Source organism: Cheilinus undulatus, linkage group 13 (assembly GCF_018320785.1).
Source record: "Cheilinus undulatus linkage group 13, ASM1832078v1, whole genome shotgun sequence".
Taxonomy (NCBI): Eukaryota; Metazoa; Chordata; class Actinopteri; order Labriformes; family Labridae; genus Cheilinus; species Cheilinus undulatus.
In genome coordinates this window covers 22808573-22831905 of record NC_054877.1, presented here as the reverse complement: position 1 = coordinate 22831905, position 23333 = coordinate 22808573, and the positions used below count along the sequence as shown (strand labels likewise).

The window sequence follows — 23333 nt, the reverse complement described above, 5'->3', positions numbered from 1 at the left end:
ATCTCTAAATGGTTGGATCACTCAGGAAAAACTACAAATTGCTTTTTTGAAGCAATATAGCTCCTTTAATGGTTGAGTAACATAGGCATTATGAATACTATGGCATATTAATATGATTATCAAAGATGTTGCAACCAGTGCAAGGACTCATTTCTGGAGTGATGTCAGCTGTTTGCTCAGTGTTAATCACAGGCCTGTAACTGGTTTGCAAAGCAGAAACTTCTCTGTGAGGAGGATCTGTTTTTATCTGAATCACACCTAAAGATCATGTGAGTTATATGTAGGAGTAGACAGCTGAGATACACTTTATGGACAAAAATATTAAGCTGCCTAACCGTTGTACAAACGGGGACTGTATTCAAATACGTACATGTATTTGATAAGGAGTCGGCCCCTCTTTTGCAGCTCCTTGGAAGACTTTCCACAAGGGAGTGTTTTTGCTGAAGCATTAAGATTGTCCTTCACTGGAGATAAGTAGCCTAGCCCAAACTCAGAAAAACAGCCCCATGCCAATATCCCTCCTTCACCAAACTTCACATTAGGCACAATGCAGTCAGACAGGCGACATTCTCCCAGCATCTGTCAAACCGAGACTCACCCATCTGACTGCCAAATGGAGAAGCGTGACTGATCACTAGTCAGAAGGCATTTCCACTGCTCCGCAGTCCAGTGTCAGTGTGCTTTACTCCTCTCCATCCACTGCTTGGCATTAGTCTTGATAAAGTGAGGCTTTCATGCAGCTGCTTGGTCACAGAAATCAATTCCATGAAGCTCCCGCCACACAATTTTTGTGCTCACATTAATGCCAGTGGAAATTTAGAGCTCTGCAGCTATGGAATCAGCAGAGCATTTATGCACCATTCGCCTTAGCAGTCGTTGATCCTGCTCTGTAATTTTGCGTGCTCCTTCACTTCAGGGCTGAGTTGCTGTTGTTCCTAAACACTTCCACTCTCTAATAATATCACTGACAGCTAACTGTGAAATATCCAGCAGGGATAAATTTCACGAACTGTTCAATTGCAAAGGTGGCATCCATCACAGTACTTAACTCTAATTCACTGAGCTCTCCAGAATGACCCATTTTGTATCACAAATGTTTGCAAATGGAGACTACATGGTTAGGTACTTGATTTAATACACCTGTGGCAACAGGTCTAATTAAATGACCTGAATTCAATAATCAACAGGTGTGGCAAAATACTTTTATCCATATAATGCATTTTTTCAGTGTCAAACATTTGTTCTACCTTTACTTCAGACTACTGTGAATTCCTTCCCAGATTTCAATGATTATGAACTGTTTCTTAATGTGGTGGTCTGGCTCTTGAGTGGTTACGGTGTAATTTCAGATGGTGACATACAGAGTTGATTTTAAAGGTTAATAGATAACAAAGAAGTCAATTTTTATTCACTTGCTGCCTTAGAGGAGGAACTGGAAAATGTGACACCACACCAGCTGCAGACTGTAATCATCTATGTATCTTTAACTAGAAATCATTTATGATCATGCATGTGAACAGCCTGCAGAAAGTAAGCCATTGACTCACAGCTCAGCTCAGATCAAGTCAACACAACTGCCTGTCAGGAAGAGGAGAGAAGTTAGCAAGATGTCCATCCTGCAAGAGATCAGCCAGAATGTAAAGAACATTAAGCCCTTAGAGTTCAACATCCTTGCCAGACAACTGAATCTGATCAAAAAAGAGCTCAGAAGGGTAAAAAAAGGGACTTTAATTGATATCTTTTTTGTTTGGTGTTGTCTGATATCTGTTTCTTTTGAATCCCCCTTTCCACAGGGAGTGAGGAAGCCATTCAAGGAGGTGATAGATGTCTCTATGGGGGACCTGCACATGTCCGGTCTGAAGCCTCTGTCATTCATTCGACAGGTATTGTATTTAATATTTGTTGTTTGAGATATTTGATTGGCCTTTTAGCCTAAAATCTTCTTATTGCTTTGTTTTGCAGGTTCTTGCAGCATGTCTTTACCCTCCGCTTGTAAACAGCAGCAAACTGCCTGTGGATGTCAGACAGAGAGCTCAGAAGCTGCTTGGAGAATGTGTTGGAGGAAGTGTAGGTAAGAGCTTTGCATTTCTTATTCAATATAAATGTTAAAAAGATAGCTTAGTTTAATAAGAGTATAAATACTACTTTCCTACAGACATTTACAACCCTAATTCCATAAAAGTTGGGGCTCTTTGTCAAATGGTAACAAAAAAAAAAAAAAACACCATGCAATGATTTTCAAATCTCACAAACTCACATTTTATTTGCAATAGAACACAAAACATGTCAGATGTTGAAAGTGAGACATTTTATCATTTCATGAAAAATATTAGCTAATTTTGAAATTGATGGCAGCAACACATTTAAAAAAAGTAGGGACAGGGTAACAAAAGGCTAGAAAGTAGAAAAAGCAAGGAAAGTGGTAATAACAACAAACTGTTAAAGGAGCATTTTGCAACTAATAGGTTAATTGGTAACTAATCAGTGACATTACTGTGTATAAAGGGAACATTTTAGAGAGGACGAGTGTCCTAGAAGTAAAGATGGGCAAAGGTTAACCAATTGGTGACAAACTGCATCTGAGAATTGTGTAACAATTCAGAGAATCTGGAGAAATCTTTGTGCAAAAGGGTCAAGACTGAAGGTCAATGTTGGATGCTCGTGATTTTCAGACCCTCAGGTGGTTCTGCATTAAAACCAGGGATGATTCCATACTGGAAACCACTGCATGGCCTTAGGAACACTTCTTGAATAAAGGCAAAAAGCCTTCAAAGAAATTGGAAACAAAGAACTCAGACAAAATGGAAAACTGTTCAGATGAGTCAAAATGTCAAAAATCAAAAATTGAAATTATTTTTGTAGGCGATGGGCACCCAAAGAAGGCACTGTATTAGAATCAGGTATGATTCTCTACTGGAAACACCTGCAGGAACACTTCCAGAAATCAACATCAGTCAACAGTTTTCCATGCCATCCAAAATGCAAGTTAAAGCTGTATCATTCAAAGAAGAAGACATATGTGAACACGATCTAACGCTGCTGTCCTCTCTGGACCTAAGCTCATTTAAAATGGACTGAGGTAGGGCACAGATAGCCTAGCAGTTGGGTCATACCCCATGTACGTGGGCAGCCTGGGTTCAAGTCTGGCCTGTGGCTCTTTCTACGTGTCGTTCCCCAGTCTCTCAGCCCAGCTCTATCCTTTGTCCTTTCTCTACAATAAAGGCTAAACAACCCCAAAAAAGGACAGAGGCAAAATGGAAAACTGTTCTGTGGTCAGATTAATCAAAATGTGAAATTCTTTTTGTAGGCCACAGACATCCTCAGGAGGCACTGTAATAAAAACAGGCATGATTCTGTAATGGAAATCATTTTATGGACTCAGGAAACTTCCAGAAATCACTGCCTGTCAACACAGTTCCCTGTGCCATCCACAAACGCAAGTTAAATCTGTATCATGCAAAGAAGAAGCCATACGTGAACATGAAACAGATAGACTACCATCTTCTCTGAGCCAAAGCTCATTTAATTGGACTGAGGCAAAATGGAAAATTGTCCTGTGTTCAGATGAATCAAAATATAAAATTCTTTTTTAAAATCCCTGGCACAGTGTCCTGCAGACAACAGAGGACAGGGGTGGGGCGGTCCAGTTTGTTAGTGCATAGTTTAGAAGCCTGCATCTCTGATGATATGGGGTTGCATTATTACCTATGGTGTGGCCAGCCTACACATCCGGAAAGGCGCTACCAGTGCTGAAGGAGGATTTAGAGAAACATATACTCCCATCCAGAGAGCCTGTCCTTCCTGTCAGGGAAGGCCTTGCATATTTCAGCAATACAATACTAAACCACATACAGCATCCATCACAACAGTATGGCCTCACAGTAGACGAGTCTGGGTGCTGAACTCGCATGCCTGCAGTCCAGGCCTTAACAATAGAAAACATTTGGTGTGCAGAAAACAAAATCCAGTAAAGCAGACCCATCACTGTTGAGCTACTAGAATCCTACATCAGACGAGAATGGGGCAACATTCCTCTCCCAAAACTCCAAAAACTAGTCTCCTCACTTCCCAGATGTTTACAGACTGTTGTTGAAAGAAGAGGGGATGCTACATAATGGTAAACATGATCCTGTCGCTACTTTTTTGAGATGTGCTGCAGCCATGAAAATCAAAATGAGCTGATATTTTCATGAAATGGAAAAATGTGTCAGTTTCAACATCTGATAAGTTGTTTATATTCCATTGTGAATAAAATATTCATATGCTTTCTGTTTTATTTACATTTTACAAAGCGACCCAACTTTTTTGGAATTGGGGTTGTATGTTAATGATGGCTAAAGCATCTTGGTTTCTTTGGCCAAGATTTTACAGAACTTTCTCCAAATTCTCTGCTTTACAATAATGATCAGGGGAATTGTATAATGTGCACAGAGTTTGTTTAAGAATCAGTCTACAGCTGACTGTCAGGGGCTTTAATGCACCAAAGAAGAAATCCTGATTTCGTCACCTGTTTTTTACCTGGTGTTGCATATCTGTGTTGTGTTTCCTCCCCAGGTTCTTACACCCATACAGCAGGTATACCAGAGATAGTCCACAGTATCTCTGAATTCATAACAAGACGAGATGGTGGGGCCCCATCAGTCCCTGAAAACATCTACATAAGCCCCGGGTCACAGTGGTCAATCATGGTAATGGCTGATAACCACATACAAAAATATTCTCTCTGTGTCAGATCAACTTTGAGTTAACTTAATCTTCTTTTATTTCTTAAATATTTTTCCTCAGAATATCCTAAAGGTGTTAGTGAACAGTGAGAGCAACCCTAGAACAGGTGTGCTGACTCCAGTACCAAGCCACTGCACCACCACCTCATGCATTACTAGTCTGGGAGGAGTCGTCGTTCCCTACTACCTCACTGAGGAGCAGGGCTGGCAGCTGCAGGTGGCGGAGCTACAGCGTGCGCTGGAGTTTGCAAAGGGAGTGTGCAACCCTGTGGCTTTGTATGTCATCAACCCTGGAAACCCCTCAGGTAAGAAAACACCACCAGGAAGGAACTAATTTAAGCATGTTTGTGCCAGACTGTGCTTTATATGGTAGTTTTCATGCCAACAGGTCAGGTACAAAGCAGAAAATCAATGCAGGAGGTGATCCAGTTTGTTTCAGAGAAGAGGCTCTTCCTTCTGGCTGATGAGGTGGATGTCAAATAGCACTAAAAATGATATGCAAATGAACTTTTCTGTGTGGAAAAATGCCCTGAATATTCTCCTCCACAGGTCTATCAGGATTTGGTTTATGGGGATGAGAATGAGTTCCTCTCCTACAAGAGGGTCCTAGCAGAGATGGGTCTTCCTCTCTCAGACACAGCAGAGCTGGCATCCTTCCACTCTGCATCCAAAGGCTTCATAGGAGAGTAGGTTTGTTTTTCAAATAAGAAAAAGCATCCATATATTAACTGAGCATTGAAGAAATGTACCTAATGACAAAACAGACTTTAAGGTATACTATGACTTTCAGAGTAGCTGTTCAGTAGATTTTGCACTTCAGCACCTGAACAAGACTGTTCCTCAATGCATGGCCCCCCGTCTGCCTCTCGCTCTATCCCTCCCTCAGTGCTCTGATCAAATTCAGTGTTTGTAGGACTGATCTACATTCAGATATGTAGCCCAAAGTACTTATTTCTTCAAAGTATTTGGTTTGGAAAACCCAGTGGCTATCCTTGAAATACTATTGAGACAAAACATGAGACAAGGGCCAAAGATTCCAGCCTGACCGTACTCAAGTCAAGACAGAATAAGGAGAGAGAGAGAGCTCAACAAGAGGATGGGGGAGGCAGAGCTAGAGTGAGGTGCCCTGACTGGGGCTAGCACTCGCCCCAGGTGAACTTGGCAAACACTTGACCTCCATCTTCTGCCTGCCATAACATGACTTGTAATTACAACTATCAACCATAATTCCCCCCCAGCCAGCATTATTCCTCCTGATCCAAATTCACTAACTGGCTTCATCTGACATCTCCTCAACTGTCTTTTGCAAACTACAGTGCTGTGAAAAAGTATTTGCCCCCTCTCTGATTCCTGAGGTTTTTGCATGTTTATCACACACAGATGTTTCTGATCATCAAACCAATTTTTATATTTCACAAAGACAACCCAAGTAAAAAGAAAATGTAGTGTTGTAATAACTATTTAATTTTTTAAGGGGGGGAAAAATCCAAACCTATCTGGCCCTTTGTGAAAAAGTAGTTGTCCCCCTTGTTAAATCCCAAGTTAACTTGGATTAACCACAGTTTTTGGAAAGCTGAGTTCAATTTCACTGGCCAAATCCAGACCTGATTACAGCCAGATTTGTTGAATCAAGAAATCTCTTAAATAGAAGTGAAGTAGGCTACAAGATCTTAGAAAGAAACACATCATGCCACTATCCAAAAAATTCAAGAACAAATGAGAAAACAAAGTGATTGAAATCTATCAGTCTGGAAAAGGTTACAAAGCCATTTTCAAGGCTTTGGGACTCCAGCAAACCACAGTCAGAACCATTATCCACAAATGGAGAAAACTGGGAACAGTCGTGAACCTTCCCAGGAGGGGTCGGCCAACCAAAATGACTCCAAGAGTGCAACAACGACTCATCCAGGAGGTCACAAGAGACCCTAGAATGACATCCGAAGACTAGTAGGCCTCACTGGCCTCAATTAAGGTCAGAGTTCATGACTCAACCATAAGAAAGACACTGGGCAAAAATGGCATCATGGGAGAGTTCCAGCAAGTCCACCTCTGAATGGCTCAAGAAAAACAAAGTTAAGGTTTTGGAGTGGCCCATTCAGCGTCTGGACTTAAATCCAACTAAGATGCTGTGGTGTGACCTTAAATAGCAGTTCATGCTCGAAAACCCTCCAATATGGCTGAGTTAAAACAATTCTGTGGAGAGGCCACACAGGGCCAGGTAGGTTTGGACCCCCACACCCCTGGAAAAAATAAATAATCATTCAGACACTGCATTTTCTATTTACTTGGGTTGTCTTTGTGAAATATAAAAATTGGTTTGATGATTCCAAACATTTAAGTGTGATAAATATGCAAAAACATCAGGAATCAGAGAGGGGGCAAATACTTTTTCATGGCACTGTATGCCCCTGTGCTGCCAGATTTCTAAGAAATGAAACTGCTGACCTTGCTACACCCCACTTCTACCGGAAGAGTTCTAACTTTCCATCCTCACTGTTTAGCTTGTGCTCGAAATCTGCAAATCTAAGCTTTTTCTTTCATGTGCTTCCTCCACAAATTCCTCCTATGGAACTGTCAGATCTATGAAATAAACTATACGCTGACTAGTAGACCACAGTACTCTGTCAGGCCTCAAACTACTGCAAATAACCTGTGGCACCCTTAGCCCCCTTTAGCTGGCCTGACTGGTGCCTACCGAAAATCCTGCCTCCTTTAAATGTGCAATTTTGTATTTTTGTATGGAAGAAGGTTGTCGGGAGTTTGTAAAGGAAAAATAGAAACTCCAAGATCTAGGGTAGAAATACAGTTATGCTGCTAAGACATCTTTAACTCTCCCTGAGCCTGGCCTGGGCCCAAGGGGAGGGGCAGGGATCCTGGCTCTACTTGGTTCCAAGTCTTAGGTGAGATTGGGCTGGTCTCAGGCAGAGAATCTTATCATTAATATTGCATCTTTGAGTGGGCCGTCTCTGTTATCCCTCATGGTGGCAGGGCTAACAGCTGGACGGGGATTCCAGGTCAGCTCAGGTATTGGAGCATATGCCGGTTTGGCTCTTTGCCGTGCCAGTGTTGGTTCTGTACTACTCTGGCCTCCTGATGACCATCATCCAGGCTTGCACAAGGCCCATGCCCCATTTCTCCAGGTATCGTCCCACCAGCCGCCCTTGGCATCTATACCAACCCACTGGGTCCTGGGCACCAAGTATGGAGTGACCAGGATCAGGCCTGCATCAGGTACCCGTTAAAGCCCAGCTGCCGTTTCCGTATCAGGCAGCTGACCCTTCCCATCCCTGCTCTGCTGAGCACGTCAGCATTAGACACACAGTCTTACCAATGAAACCCAAAAATGTGCCAAATAGAAATAGTCCCAAAGGAGTCTAGCTGGTGTTTCTGGCCATCAGTCGACATCCAGGTCTCACAAGACTTTAGTAAAACCAGGAGGGCCAAAGACCAAAAGACAGGAAGGGTGTCACTGGAAAAAAACATGTATAAAAAGTGTGAGCCTCTGAGTAAAACATAAACATGTTCAGTTAAGCTTCATCCCAACAGTGTGAACAGAGACATTTTAAATTTACAGGTGCAAAACTAGATCTAGATCTTCAGTTTGTGCCAACTGTGGTGCCTCCCTTTGACAAAGCAGGCCATTTTATGTCCATATTACCTTTAACCTATGCATGAATAAAGTGTTTCCTTACAAAAAATCTCACCCCTCTTTGCTTTAAATGTCTAGAATCTTTTGAGTGACACATTTTAAATGGCTGTTTTGGTAGTATGCTTATAGTCACCTACCCAGCAACAGCTGTTAAAATCATTTAAAACAACTTAATAGTAAAAATTGGTCTTGTTCTACTGGACTTGCTTGATTTTGTCAGTCATTAAGAGGAATCAGTAGTAATTTCAGTCTGTTTCTTCGCCATCCGAGTGTCTTAGGAAACACCACAACCTCAAAATGCTCTAAAAATCAAGTTTTTACGTCTTTTTTGTTACACTAGGTGTGGTCTGCGTGGAGGATATGTGGAGATGGTAAACTTGGACTCGGCTGTTATGAAACACATCCATACTATGTTCTCCACTGACAGCTGTGCTCCTGTGTTGGGTCAGATCGCCCTGGATCTGATGACGAATCCTCCACAGCCAGGAGATCCCTCATACCCACTCTATGTTACAGTGAGATGAATAAGCATGCTTTCATGATAACTAATGCACAAGTTTAATCTTGTTTAGTTTCAAATTTAACTCTTATTTTCTGCAGGAGACAGAACACATCAGGAAGACACTGGCTCACAATGTGAAAATAGTACCGGAGGTTTTAAACAGCCTGCCGGGTTTCTGCTGCCAGCCTGTGGAGGGAGGGGCATTTGCATTTCCGAGGCTGTATCTCCCACCAAAAGTTATTCAGAAAGCTAAGGTTGCAATCTTATCTTCAGCATCAACAGCAAAACAGAGTGATATAATCACTTAAAAGTTTCACATATCTGTTGTAAATGTCACTAAATGTTTCAGATCTATTTGTGATGGTTTATTATCAGGAAATGGAACTGCACCCGGACAGTTTCTACTGTATCAGACTGCTGGAAGAGGCTGGAGTGTTAGTACTTCCTGGGTCAGAGTATGAGCAGAAGGAGGGCACCTTTCACATCAGGTATGAATTATTAACATTCAGCATTTTTCAAATTTCAGAATAAAGCAATAAATGCAGTGCTGTATTTCCCACTTCCTGATTTCTTCTTATTTGTCACACTTAAATGTTTCAGCTCAAACAAATTTTAATCTTAGACAAAGACAACTTCAGTAAATAAAGAATGCAGTTTTTAGATTATGATTTCATTTATTTAGGAAAAACCATCAAAACCTACCTGGTCCTATGTGGAAAAGTCAAAGCCCCTCTTGTTAAATCATGAACTCACTGAAATTAACCACTCTTCAGAAAGCTGAGTTCAATTTCATTAGCCACAACCAAGCATGATAACTGCCAGACCTGTTGAGTTAAGAAATCACTTAAATAGAACCTGTCTGACAAAGTTAAGTGGGCTAAAGTACCTCAAAAACATCATGCTTGGATCTAAAGAAATTCAAGAACAGATGAGAAACAAAGTCAGTGACATCTATTACCCTGGAGTCCCAAAGCCATTTCCAAGGCTTTGGGACTCCAGCGAACCATGGTGAGAACCATTATCCACAAATGGAGAATACTTGGAACAGTGGTGAACCTTCCCAGGAGTGGCCATCCTACCAAAATTAAACACAGAGCACATCGAAGACTCATCCAGGAGGGCTTAAAGAACCCAGAACAACATCTTAAGACCTGCAGGCCTCACTTGACTCAGTTAAGGTCCGTGTTTATGATTCAACAAGAAGAAAGAGACTGGGCAAAAATGGCATCCATTGAAGAGTTCAAAGGCCAAAAACAGAAGTCAGAAAGGGGGCAAATACTTTTCCTACAGCACTGTAGCTGGTTTGATGTGGATAAGAGGCTAATTTAAAGCTAAAGTTGCATATATCATGCAGCAACTATGCAATGCACATGGATATATGGAAAAAGTGATATCTAACATCTAAACCTTTTATTTTCTTTGTAGAATTTGCATCATGAACCCAAAAGAAACTATGGAAGAAGTTTTGAGACGTATAAGCAGCTTTCACACACAGTTTATGGAGGATTTTTCTTAAAGGGAGACAAAAGTATGACTTCTTTTCTTCCTGCATCCATCTGCTGATTAATACTCATTAAAAAAATATGCAAATAAAAAGGATAGTTTCTCATGTCAGCATGTAAATATTTATTTCAATAAATATACTATGTTCTGCACACAGTCTTTGACCTTTGGCCAGTTGTCCTTTGCCTTTACTCATCTGAGTAATATTCAACTTCTGCTTCTCACTAAAAGCAAACAAGAAAAAAGAAACCACAGTCCAAAACCCACAGCTATGGATTTATCCACATTTAGTTCATCATTTACCCCAAAAATAACAGCAGACAACAGTCTGCTTTAGATTTTGTCTCTCAACAAGTCCATTTTAGCATATATTATAGCATATATTATACTTTCTCAGGTACTCACAGGTACTCTTTAACGAAAAAGAAAATATACAGACATCATCCTCTCTGGAAACTTGGTACCAGCCAGCAGATCCATCACACACACGTAGAAAGTGCTTTCAGGGACATTAATCCACCTCGCTGTCACTGTTGTGGGTCTGACTGAAAGGGTTAGAGTCTGTCTCGTTGAGCAGCTCCACAAGTAAAGAGATGAGCTCTCCGTCTTGAGAGGAATAGGTGATGGCGTTGCGTGGATTGCTGAGATTGCGGTACAGCATTGTCTGAACGGATGTGCGTAGCTCCCAAAGAAGCTCCCAGGTGTCTACAGGCAGTTCACAACGCACCAGAGGTCGCCCAGGAAGTGACACTTCCACTCTGTCTCCATTTACTGTGGTTTAAGAGAAAAAAGTTAGAGAGGAAAGTACGCCTCAAGTCTGAGGATGCAACAGAGATTTTATCTGAATGCTTGGGAGAAGCACATCTATATATTTTGTATGATAAGAAGGATCATTTTAAAACCATCTCTGAGGCTTATTATTGTCATTATTATCCAACCGGACAGAAATTTAGTAGTTAATTGCCTTTAATGTGGAGGTCACATCTTACCTGTCTCTGTGATGTCACAGTCTGTGAGCAGCAGCAGGGCGAGGGGATGGACGGCTGAAGAGTCTCTGATGAAAACATTTTCATTGGATTTGACAGCACTGAAGAAGGTCAGCCAGCGACAGGGGAGCTCTGATTTTCCTCTACAACAAAGAAGAGGACAATAGCACACATTAAACAGAATATACAATAAATATCTGCAAAAGCTGAATTTAGAAGCATGCTCAAACCTGTTCACAGAGGAGCGGTGGAGCAGCACAGGTCCACTGAAAGTGCAGAGAGAAATACTGTCAGGGCGGAAGCGTCCTTTAGTCACAACACCTTTCTTCACCTGAGAAAAAAGTAAACTGTTTTATCATCTGAATGGAACTTTTCATGAGAGTTAACACAAAGAGAAGATGAAGGTTTAGGAAAAAAAAACATAGCAAAAACTTTACAAAATAGCAAGAGTTCAGCCTCTAATAGTTGTACAAAAGTGCTTCTATAATAGAATCCCTTGTTGCCAGCTACCTGAATGAGGTTTGGATAGAGTCCAGCCAGCAGTACAGCTTTCAGCAGCTCATCCTCATTGCTATGCTCATTGTAGAGAGAAGAGTGACGCTGGCACTCATTGGCACGAGACACCAGCATGGCTTCATGCAGATTTTCACTGAACTGAGAGATGAGACCTGCAGCAGAGCAGAAAGCATTTTGTATGAGATAGAGAGAAAGAGGCTGTTAAATATCCAGATCCTGCACTGAGATGATTTACAGGCAATCAGTGTTGATTTCAAGTCTGCAAATCCCATTAAATACACTTGCCAGGCCTGCCTTCACCCTTCTATAAACCTACAGACTAAAAAACATCTATTTTTCTATATTTTTAAAATATGAAGAATTTCAGCCTCATTTTGAACTGGTTTTCAAATGTTATTCCATTGAAGAGATTTAGTTTTTGATACTTGATGCTACAATTTCAGAGGGCCATTTATGTCACCTGTCATACTACAGTGATGATTTTGTCCATAGAGATAGAGATACTTAAAGGATGTCACTATGAACAAATCCTGTCTTTAAACTTGCAAATAATAGTGCAGATAGTTAAAAGATCTGATTTGAGAAATTGCTTTGATTTGCTTTGTCTGAAAATATTGAAATAAGTCTGTATTCATGAGTGATTCAAACGTACCATTGATAAATCTCAGGCTGAACTTGGACAGAGTGTGCCTCTCCAAATATTCATCTCTGTCCTCTCTGTCACCCTCCTGCTGAGCTCTCCTCCAGCCCAACACGGCTCTAACAAACACTAAATAGTCGCTGAAGCTGGAGCCACTCAGAGCCTCTTTTGCCTGGACAAACAGAACAAAAACAACCAAAAGTTAACAGACGCACATAATCACTCGTCTGTATTTAAATCTACAAAAATCATAAGGTGACTGTTAAAGCATCTCACCTTGGTGACAAGTGCTCTGTTTTGCAGACTGTTGTGAAAAGGATCTCTAGTCAGACATGCAGCCACAGCCAGCATGGGCAGAACACATCTGAACATGGCACTGAGGACCAGCACTTTGCCCAGACGTGGGTCACATGACATGCAGGCAATGTGCTCTCCAAGAGGAGTCAGGGTTTCAGTCTTGTCCAGAACTCCTATTAAGAAAAAATGGATAGCTCAGATTTGGATTCACTGAAGATTTAAAGTTGGATACACATGAAAGTTTTAGTGTCACCACAAAATCCAGATCAAAATTACCAATATCTTGGAGATTACGGACAGCGTCTCTCACAGCTTCTTTCTCTGGACAGTCCAAAACTTGGGATAAGAAAGCTACAGCCTACAAACACAAAACATGATTCAATATGTTGAAATAGTGTCATTAGCCTCATAGCATAATTGCCTAAATCATTTTGGCCAAATTGTGATATCTGCCTAACTCTGCTCTCCTAACGCTGCTAATTCATCCATCCATCTTCTTCCACTTTTCTGGGGTTGGGTTGCAGGGGCAGCAGCTTAAGCAGGGAAGCCCAGACTTCCCTCTCCCTGGCCACTTCATCCAGCTCTTCCCAGGGGATCCCAAGGCGTTCCCAGGCCAGCTGAGAGACATAGTCTCTCCAGCGTGTCCTGGGTCTTCCCCGGGACCTCCTCCCGGTGGGACCTGCCCGAAACACTATACCAGGGAGACGTCCAGGAGGCATCCGGATCGCCGAGCTTCTCACCCTATCTCTAAGGGAGAGCCCAGACACCCTGCGGAGGAAACTCATTTTGGCCACCTGTATCCGTGAACTCCTTTTGGTCACTACCCACAGCTCATGACCATAGGTGAGGGCAGGAACGTAGATCGGCCGGTAAATCAAGAGCTCCGTCTTTTGACTCAGCTCTTTCTTCAACACAACAGACCGATACAGAGACCGCATCACTGCTGACGCTGCACTGATCTGCCTGTCAATCTCCCACTTCATTCTTCCCTCACTCATGAACAAGACCCCAAGATACTTGAACTCTTCCACTTGGGGCAGGATCTCATTTCCAACCTGGAGAGGGCATTCCACCCTTTTCCGACTGAGGACCATGGCCTTGCTGCTGATTCATTGTGCCTTATTTTCCAAAAAACCTTAAAACATGTCTTCGGCAACTATGCTGTGAGGCTAATGATATATGACTTTGTATTCATTACCTACCTTGCAGTTAGGACTATGGATTTTGGCCTGTAAGACTAAATTCTCCAGCGGGGTGCGGAGGATCTCTGGAATGGGGAAGGGAGTCATAGATTTTAGCTGTTTCTGTGGGAAGAGGTGGTAGGACTGTCCCGGTTGACATCGCCCTGCTCTCCCTTTTCTTTGGGTGACATTAGAGCGAGAAATCCAGACTGTGTCCAGACAGGAGACCTGCAAAACAAAGATTTATGTCCTCCAACTTTACATTTTCAATCAGAAAATGTCTGTTTTTTTGCATGTCTTAACAGATTAAAACTAACCTTAGTGTGTGGGTCATAATTCTGTTCTTTGTGAGTTCCTGTGTCCACCACATGAACAATATCATCAATGGTGATGGAGGTCTCTGCAACATTAGTGGTGAGGACAATCTTCCTTTGGCCCACTTGGGGGCGCTGGAATACAGCCTGCTGGTCTGTTACTGATAAACTAGAATGTACTAAAAGAAACAGTGAAAGAAACCAGAATGAATTTGAGAAAATCACCTAATATGTTTTGAAAAAAAGATGAAAACAGTCTTTAAAAAAAAAAATCTGTCTCTCTTACGTGGTAGGATCATGTGTGAGCCTGGGGAAAAGTGAGGCCTGGACTCCAGGGTCTCCTGAACAGCTTTTATATCCTGCCATCCAGGGAGGAAACACAATACCGCCCCTGAGGCATGATTGGAAAGATTTTATTTACAGAACAATATTAATTTAAATGCTGTTCATAATCAGCATCAAAAAAGCAAAGATTAGAGGAATCTGTTCTTTACCCGGCTCTCCATGCTTGTCGATGTGTTCGATTAAATCTGCCACTAAATCTACGTCTGGTGACAGCTCCTCTTTTCCTCTCTTAAACAAGATTAAAAAAATAGGAGGTTTAGGAATGTGACAAAAGAAACCTTCACATAGCAAATGTTAGTAAGATGAATCTGAAAGCCCCACCTGCTTGTCTTCCTGCTCTCCATATTGGACACTCGACAAAGGGCGACCCAACTCCCTTAATACATCCTCCAGGTATCTGTCCCTCACTGGGTGCATGAACCCAGGAACTTTGACGACTGGGCAGTCTCCAAAGTACCGAACCAGTCTGTCCTTGTCCCCTGTAGCGCTCATTAGCACCACTTTTAGGTCGGGGTTCTCCTTTAGGCTAGAGCGCAGCAGAGCCAGCAGCAGGTCTGTGTTGATGTCTCTCTCATGAACCTCATCCACCACCACATGGCTGATTCCCTTCAAGGAAGGGTTAGACTGCAGCTTCCTCAGCAGGACACCCACTGTGAGGAAGAGAAGGGCTCCCCCGCTCTGCTCTGGTGGACGGCTTTCAAGTCTGACCTAGGAATAAAAAAGATGAATAGATAAAAGTGTGGGCCTCATAACTTTGTAACTCTTCTAAATCTCAGGCAGCAAAAAAGGCATGCTCTTTTAAAATCTCCTCTTAAATCTATTTTCTGTTTTTATCCTAGAATATGAACAAAATAAATGCTGAACAGTGACAGAAAGTGTTGTCCATTAACCATATGCATTTCAGACAGAGCATAAATGAGCCTTTAGATGTGTTGTTTGCTTCTCTAGAGGCTAAAGTTAAGGCTTTGTAAAGTAACTTTGACTGGCAAAATAAAAAATGTGGTAAAGAGCAAGTAGATTATACTACGAATGTGAACTACCTGATATCCCACAGAGTGTTTTAGTGCTGGTCCCATCTCATGAGCAACCCGATGAGCCACAGACACAGCGCTGATCCTTCGAGGCTGTGTAACCAGGATGTTGCACTCGGCTCCCTCGCCTCGTCTCACGCACTCCTCCAGCAGGAAGCGAGGGATCCGAGTTGTTTTTCCACATCCCGTTTCACCATCGATCACGACCACCCTGGAGGACTGAACTGCTGACACCACACGGCGACGGTGGGCGTCCACAGGGAGCTCCACACTCAGCTCAGGGTTTACTCTCTCCCATCTCTCCATCAGACGGGTGTTGAGCTGTCGGATCTCGTGTTCAGACAGAGGCCTGTAAGGTTTGCCTGTGATGGCATCAGTCACCATGTCTTCCTCTTCTTCCTCTTCCTCCTCCTGGTTCACCGACTGCTGTCCTCCTGCCTCTTCTTCCTCCCACAGCTTCTGAACTTCTGTTGCCACTGGATACTATTAAACAGTAGAGAACCAGAGTCACTTTTTAAAGAACATTAATAAATAATCAGACTGTTAAACTTATTTTGACTCACAGAAAGTACATCAAAAATTGATCAATATCAGAAACAAAAATCAATGGTATTTCTACAATTAGATTTACACCTTTATCCCAAAAAGAGGCAGTGGAGGATCTTAAAAAAGACACTGGGGGAATCAAAAAAAGGCAGAAAACATGACAAAATCTGAACTATGACAGTTTAGTCTTTAATAAATCAATGCTACATGCAGTTGGACCCATTGATAATATCAATCAAAGAGTGGAAACGTACATACTTGCTAGCAGAAGAGTTTGATGTTGCTGCATTACATGCGTGAACATCAAATTGTTTGTGCCCGGGCCGCGTAATACTGTTTAAACGTCAGTACCTCACCTGCTTGCTCAAGGCTGGCCACACACTAGACAATTTTCAAATCTTAAACAATTTTAAAAACATGGGAGACCACAGACATATGGAAAATCTCAAACAATTTTTCATTTATAAATCCTCCGAGTGCATATTAGAGGCGCTGTTAACCAAACGAGGTAAAATATTCTAAAACCTCCGCAGAGCTTCAGCTATGATTTCTTTAAATTGATAGGTTTTTGAGCTTTTATACAAAATGCAGGTTAGAAATATAACTCTTGCATTTCTCAGTCAAAAAGGTCTTATTCCCATAGACTTAAGCCTGAAATGAAGAACGCTACTTGCTTTTTGACTCTTCAGAGGCTAACCATGTTTCCTGACCCATCATTGGGTGATGTGCTGCATAGTAAAAGTATCCCAGACCCAAACTTAGTAGTGGATTTTCAAAAAAGGCTACACTGAATAACACTGAGGAATCATTAACAGTCATTTGTACAAACAGCAAATGATCTGAATTCTCAACCCTCTCTCAACTATTCAGTTATTTACAAAATGTAAATATAACATGTTGTACACCACAATAAAGCTGTAAATGTCATGATTCTGACCATGCAAGCCATATCAGGATAAAACCACCACAGCAGCCACAATTAATGCATTTGCCAGAGAACAAACAATAACAAAAGTGACACACCTCACCACTAGAAGCTTTCCTGTACTTTCCTGATCAGAATATTCCATCAAAAACAGTCTTGCTGCATCAGAAAGAGTCCACACAATCTAAGTCCTGTCAAATATTTAGTCAAAAAACAGAATTACATCCATAAAGATCCATGGACTGGTTTTGTATAATTTCAAATTCTGTTCTCAATAATCCACTGGATTGGCGGCACTAATGTCTTTTTACAGGCAATTATTAGCAATGCAAGACAGAAAAATGTCTGCCAGTTTCCAGTTTGAAACACCTGGACTTTCCTCATAAAACAGGTTTAACATACTCATTTTCTGTTCTATTGTTATCAACTTTGAACTTGCTTCGGTCCAGGTGAGTTTTCAAGCTAACACCTCCCAGCTACAGTCATCAAGTGCTATATAAATAAAGTTTAAAGTTTGATCTACAGACCTCTTTTTCACAATACAAAATCAGACAGAACTAAATGTTTTTTTGTTATATTACTCAATACTAGTAGCAGCTACAGTGATTCTAGCAGTTTAGGAAGAAACTACCAAGTGTTACCTTTCTAAAGACACCTTGTTTGTGCGCTTACTCCAAATGGTTCAATCACAGCATTCAATTTAATTTAGGTATACCTGGGTGGGAGTTTTTGACTCATTTCACCCAGAACTCTAAGGGGTTAAACTAGTGATGGGCAGATTGAAAGTTAATTTCCTGCCATAAAAAAAAAAACATGAGTGAGACTCACCTTTGCAAGGTACTGTCTCATTTGTTCTTCCAGGTACTCAGGGACTTCCAGTGAGAAGGGACGTCTGTCTCGCTGTACAGCCTCCCTCACCTCCCCTCGATGGTACTTGGCATGAGTCAGTGGGTTGTTGTCCTTGTCAAGCAGCTCCAGCTCCTGGAGCAGGTAATAAGGAAAAATAAATTAGCAGGGCTCTAACATAAAAGTAAAAGGTAGCTACTGAAAGTTCTGCTCACCTTTAGTTTCATGCAAGCCAGAGCTGCTGCTCCTTTTTCTGCCATCACTCGATTTCTAGCTGTAGCTGAGAACTTCATCTCCTCAGGCCAGGACAGGGTCAGCTCACAGCTCTTGAACTTTCCTCCTGTTGTCCTGAACTGCATCAGCTCCTATTAGACATACAGTAGAGTGGCTGGTTAAGGGTTGATCTAACCGTGCTCAGCTTGTTGTGTGCAAAGGATGGGAGCTACAAACCCTGACTCTGTTGGATGACGTGGCCACCTGGATGACCCTGGTGAGGAGGGATTTGGGTTGTGGGAACAGGGAGAGAGCTTCAGAGATGCAGGAGGTGTCCACTTCAGGAGGCTCTTTGTCTCCTGCTTTTTGTGTAGGCATGTGGAAATTTTCTGTCAAGCCTTCATCTCCATAAAGAGCTGACGTTAGTCCCCCTCTTCCAGCTCTACTTCTAGGGGGCTGATTGTTTGGACCAATGACACCCATTTCCTGAATGCAGAGAGTGAAATGAATGTCACTTCGAATTAGTGGGATGAAATTTAAACTTGATTATTTTTTCTCACTTACCTTTAGCTTGAGACATGCAGCAGCTGCAGCAAGTCGCTCTGCATCACTCTTCCTGGATGCACGACCAACCTCTTCGATCTTGCAGGGCCACTGAAGTGAAACAACGGCTTTCTATAGAAAAAGAGCAACAATGACTAAACTCAGCTTAGAGGTGTTAAAGATGTTATATTACGTTTCAGTTTGACATCTGTTCTGACCTTGAGCCCTGCATGTTCAGTGCAGCTGTACTGGATGAACTGGGACATGTCGCTGACTCCCAGTGAACGGGAGATTGTGCTGTTCAGGAGACTTTTAGGATCTGGGAACTCCTTCAAGAGGTCAAGGCTCTCCTTACCTAAACAATAACACAAACGTACATCGTGAGGTCAGCTGTTGATTTTTTTCACATCAACAGAAAAGTAAGAGCCCGAATACAAACGTGACTGTCGTGTTTTCACAAGATGATGCCCTTGAGGTTGGGCACTGCTGGTTATCACCTGCTAACAGTAGGCCGATTTCACTCACCTTTATTTCTCTGCAAATATGGTGTATCGTTTTCCTGGGAGCCCCGGGTTTTTGTCCTGTACCAGCGCAATTCTCTGCTCCAGCTGGACGTAGTTTGGCCGCCTGAATGAGCACATTTTGTAATATTGCACAGTGCTCTGAGCCGCACGAGTAAAACACCGGGTAGCGCCATCTTTAAAGTTCTTCTTCTGTGCTTGTTGGCTGTAATTAACACTCAATGTTTACAGCGACACCCTTCGGTTCGGAAGGGCAATTCTCATTATTTGAAATAAATGTATTTTTTCTTGTAACAGTTAATAAATATGGAAGTCAATTTCTACGGAGCCCCTCAAAAAATAAAATAAAATAAAATAAAATAAATAAATAAATAAATAAAAAATAATAAAAATAAAAAAAGGATGTACGGAAAATACATATAATAAAATATATCTCAAGTCGAAATTATTAGATATTATTATTAGATAGTAATTATTCAGTATGATGAGACAAAAAGTCGCAATTATGAAATAGAGAGTAGAAATTCTGCTCATAATCATGAGATAAAAGTCGTGACAATGAGATAAAGTCAAAAGTATGGGACAAAAAGTTGGAATAATTCGGTAATAAGTCATAGTAAAATATATAGAAGCTATAATTATGAGATAGTAAGTCGTGATAATTTGACACAAAGTCAAAAATATGAGATATTACATCATAACTATAGATAAATAGTTGTAATGATAAGATAAAAAGTCAGAATAAAAGGATATAAGTCAAAATTCTGCTTTTTGTTGGTTATAATAATGAGATAAAGAGTCAAAATTGAGAAAGTTAGTCATGGTTATGAGACTTAAGGTAAATATGAGGATTAAGTCATAATAATGAGATAACAGGCAGTACAGTCAACATTTTGAGATAAAACACAATATTACGAGAAAGAGACACAATTATATTACTGTTAATCATAGTAATGTGATCAATAGTTAAAAGTATGAGAAAGTAAGTCAAAATTCTGAGATAAAAAGTCAAATTTATGAGATATTTATTTGTGATATTGAAATTAAGAGTTAAAAATAATGAGATAGAATATAAATTTAAGAAAGTAGATCATAATCATGAGAAAAAGGCACAAGTATGAGACAATAAGTCATAATTATGAGAAAATAAGTCAAAATTATGAGATAAAAAGACAAAATTATGAAATGGTTATGTCAGAATTAAAAGATAACTGAATTATGAGATAAACATTTTTTTTGACTAATCTCTTAATTATGACTTACACTTTGATTATTACTTTATTTCTCATAACTGTGACTTATTTCCCATAATTTTGACTGCTTATCTCATTATTTTTGACTTTCATCTCACAATATTGACTTACTTTCTCATTGACCCAACTTAAAATTTTTAATTCTATACTTACCTAGGTGTCATTTATTTTTTACGTGGCAAAAATGGGCTTCCACAGATAAGCAAATAACAGTTGTTGAAATAAATTAATAAGCATTTGACACTAAACAAAATGTAAACCACAATGTGGAACATTTGGCCACTTTCTACATATCATTAACAATTTCATTCAGGAACATCTTTAAACGTATTTCATTCAAAAGCAAAGACTCCATGAACAAGTCAAATCAAGAAGATCAAATGAAATAGCAGGGTTTTAGAGTTTGTATCAGTTCCTCACATTTTTCAATCTAAATCTAGAATCTATTTAAAACAACTTCATTTATGATAGATTATGTAAGAATGAGAAGCCTAAGTGGATTCAGGGGTACACATACATTTCCATAAGTGATGGTTCAATTTGGAGAAAAATGTAAAATTCCTCAGCAATTAATTCATAACTTGATTTACTTTTTGTGGATGTAATTATTAAGTCCACAACTGAGAAAACAGCCTTATTCTTCAACAGGATTTAAAAAAAAAATCAAAGGTAAAAACATTTCAACAACCTACATTATTAAGAAATAGAGCTTTGAGGTTTCCAGCTCTGTAATCAACCCTTCTTAGAACATATTTGAAACCATAATGTACAACTGTACATGAGCCGTGTTAAACTGGGTGAGCACCATCAAATGGCCTTAATCTGCAAATGTTTTATGGCTTCATGACTTCTGTTTAGGGACACATTGCCACATCCCTCATAAAACCTAACTTCTTGTCTTAAAATAACAGAGCATATAGTTCTGATGCCTGTGAAATTTAAAGAAAAGAAAACCTGCTTTGAAAATAATGGAACATTTGTATTCAAACAGCTTTTGGTTTATGTGATTGTTGCAATTATTAAGAAAGCATAAGCTGTAAAACTGTATTCTACACATACTGTACAGAGTCTAATATTCAGATTATCTGCCTTTTTTTTTAACACAGCTTGCCTTGCCAGCTGGAAAATAAGAAGAAAACTCCCAGGCTGTGTCTGGTATCATCTGGACTGCTGCCCATAAATAGCTCTGCATGAAAGGCCAGCTCTTCTGGATGAATTAGAGATGGAACTGATACTTGTCCTTCTCCTGGCTGTCACAACTGGTAAGTAACTACTGGCATCTAGAAATGGATACATGTTGTGTATATAACACATATAAAAAGCGTATGCATTTTCTTGCCTCTGTTGAAGTATCTGGGTGTGGTGAACCCAGTATCCAGCCTGACACCAGCCGTGTGGTGAACGGAGAAGAAGCCCATCCATACAGTTGGCCATGGCAGATTTCTTTGGAGTCTTTCTTTCCCACCTGTGGAGGAACACTTATTGCTCCTGACTGGGTCTTGACTGCTGCACACTGTATCACGTGAGGGCAGATTTAATTTCCTACAACTCCAAGACATACTTTTTAATGAAAGGAGTGAGGATGAAAAATACATTCACACGGTTTTTTATCACAAAATTTTGCATATTTTTACTTTTATATTGTATGCACAATATAAAATATACATATATTTACATTTTGCAATCCAGGTTCCACACATACAGGGTGGTTCTTGCTGAGCATGACATGAAAAAGGACGAGGGGCCTGAACAGTTTATCATGGTGTCAGAAATGTTCATTCATCCCAAGTGGAACGACAACTGTGTCTCTTGTGGGTAGGCCATGTTTTTTTCTTGATAATAAAGCAACATCTATCTGGCCTTGAAATGGTGCATACCCTGAGAGGTTTTGCTGAGCTGCAGCTGAGTAAATACACTTTTTATGAAAGAAAATGAATACATCTTCACCTGTGGGAAAAAAAAATGGCTTTTTGTTCACTAAACTTAGAGAACAACTTGATTACTGCCATGTTTCATTGTAGGAATGACATTGCCCTGCTTAAACTGGAGAAAAGTGCTGTTATCAATGATAAGGTTCAGACAGCCTGCCTTCCTGAGCACAGTGCCACTCTTGTCCACAACCAGCCCTGCTACGTCACTGGCTGGGGTAGACTCTACTGTAAGAACACCCAAAATCATGACACTGGTACCAGTAGAGATCTATCAGATCTTCATATGCTTGTTTGACATGTTTTTTTTTTCTGTAGCCAATGGTCCTATGGCGACTACCCTGCAGCAGGCCCTTCTTCCTGTAGTGGATCACAGCACCTGCAGTCAGAGCGACTGGTGGGGGAGCTCAGCAAAGACAACAATGGTCTGTGCAGGAGGAGAGAGCAAGTCAGCATGCCATGTGAGAAACAACACAACAACTAACACACTTTCGCTAAACAAACACCACAGATTTTCATCACTCTAGCTAATATCTACTTTTGTCTTCAGGGGGACTCTGGAGGGCCTCTGAACTGTAAGGGCAGAGATGGTAAGTGGTACGTAGAAGGGGTGACAAGTTTTGTGGATGGACGAGGTTGTAATACTCCCAAGAGGCCAACAATGTTCACCCGTGTGGCATCTTTCATCCCCTGGATCAGTGAGGTGAGGGCACTTGCCTTAAAGTTAAAAAAATCAAAATTTATTGTGAAAGTTATAACCAAATCTTGTGTTTTTTCCCCCAGACCATGGTCAAAAACTGAAGGAGTTGCTATAAAAGAAGAAGCAAAAGAACAATAAACTGTATCATAAAACATCCTTTTATATTTGTC

General features: G+C 40.8%; 3 protein-coding genes across 4 annotated transcripts; 2 read left to right on the top strand and 1 right to left on the bottom strand.

Annotated features, from left to right (window-relative positions):
- The first annotated feature begins 1586 nt into the window (after window positions 1–1586).
- LOC121519919 (alanine aminotransferase 1-like) lies at window positions 1587–9491 on the top strand. The gene is made up of 11 exons (XM_041803026.1): window positions 1587–1712; window positions 1794–1883; window positions 1963–2071; window positions 4555–4688; window positions 4786–5029; window positions 5113–5192; window positions 5274–5410; window positions 8714–8888; window positions 8974–9129; window positions 9251–9363; window positions 9476–9491. Exons 1-11 carry the CDS (start codon window positions 1608–1610, stop codon window positions 9489–9491), a joined length of 1359 nt encoding a protein of 452 aa, XP_041658960.1. The 5' UTR covers window positions 1587–1607.
- A 995-nt stretch (window positions 9492–10486) lies between these two features.
- On the bottom strand, window positions 10487–19458 carry dhx30 (DEAH (Asp-Glu-Ala-His) box helicase 30). The gene is made up of 19 exons (XM_041804016.1): window positions 19287–19458; window positions 18980–19116; window positions 18783–18893; window positions 18456–18704; window positions 18221–18370; window positions 17988–18140; window positions 15698–16171; window positions 14979–15365; window positions 14807–14885; window positions 14599–14703; window positions 14316–14491; window positions 14020–14226; window positions 13094–13175; window positions 12797–12990; window positions 12533–12692; window positions 11875–12032; window positions 11595–11695; window positions 11368–11507; window positions 10487–11149 (listed from the first exon to the last, which is right to left on the bottom strand). Exons 1-19 carry the CDS (start codon window positions 19456–19458, stop codon window positions 10890–10892), a joined length of 3495 nt encoding a protein of 1164 aa, XP_041659950.1. The 3' UTR covers window positions 10487–10889.
- A 2248-nt stretch (window positions 19459–21706) lies between these two features.
- Window positions 21707–23306, top strand: LOC121520529 (chymotrypsin-like elastase family member 3B). 2 transcript variants are annotated; one of them, XM_041804022.1, is made up of 7 exons: window positions 21707–21797; window positions 21886–22057; window positions 22225–22350; window positions 22557–22693; window positions 22782–22924; window positions 23014–23166; window positions 23247–23306. In XM_041804022.1, the coding sequence occupies exons 1-7, from the start codon at window positions 21758–21760 to the stop codon at window positions 23262–23264; spliced, it is 789 nt and encodes a 262-aa protein (XP_041659956.1). In that variant the 5' UTR covers window positions 21707–21757; the 3' UTR covers window positions 23265–23306. The 2 variants fall into 2 exon arrangements, with proteins under 2 accessions (XP_041659956.1, XP_041659955.1); XM_041804021.1 differs by having other exon boundaries at window positions 23014–23306.
- The last annotated feature ends 27 nt before the right edge of the window (window positions 23307–23333 follow it).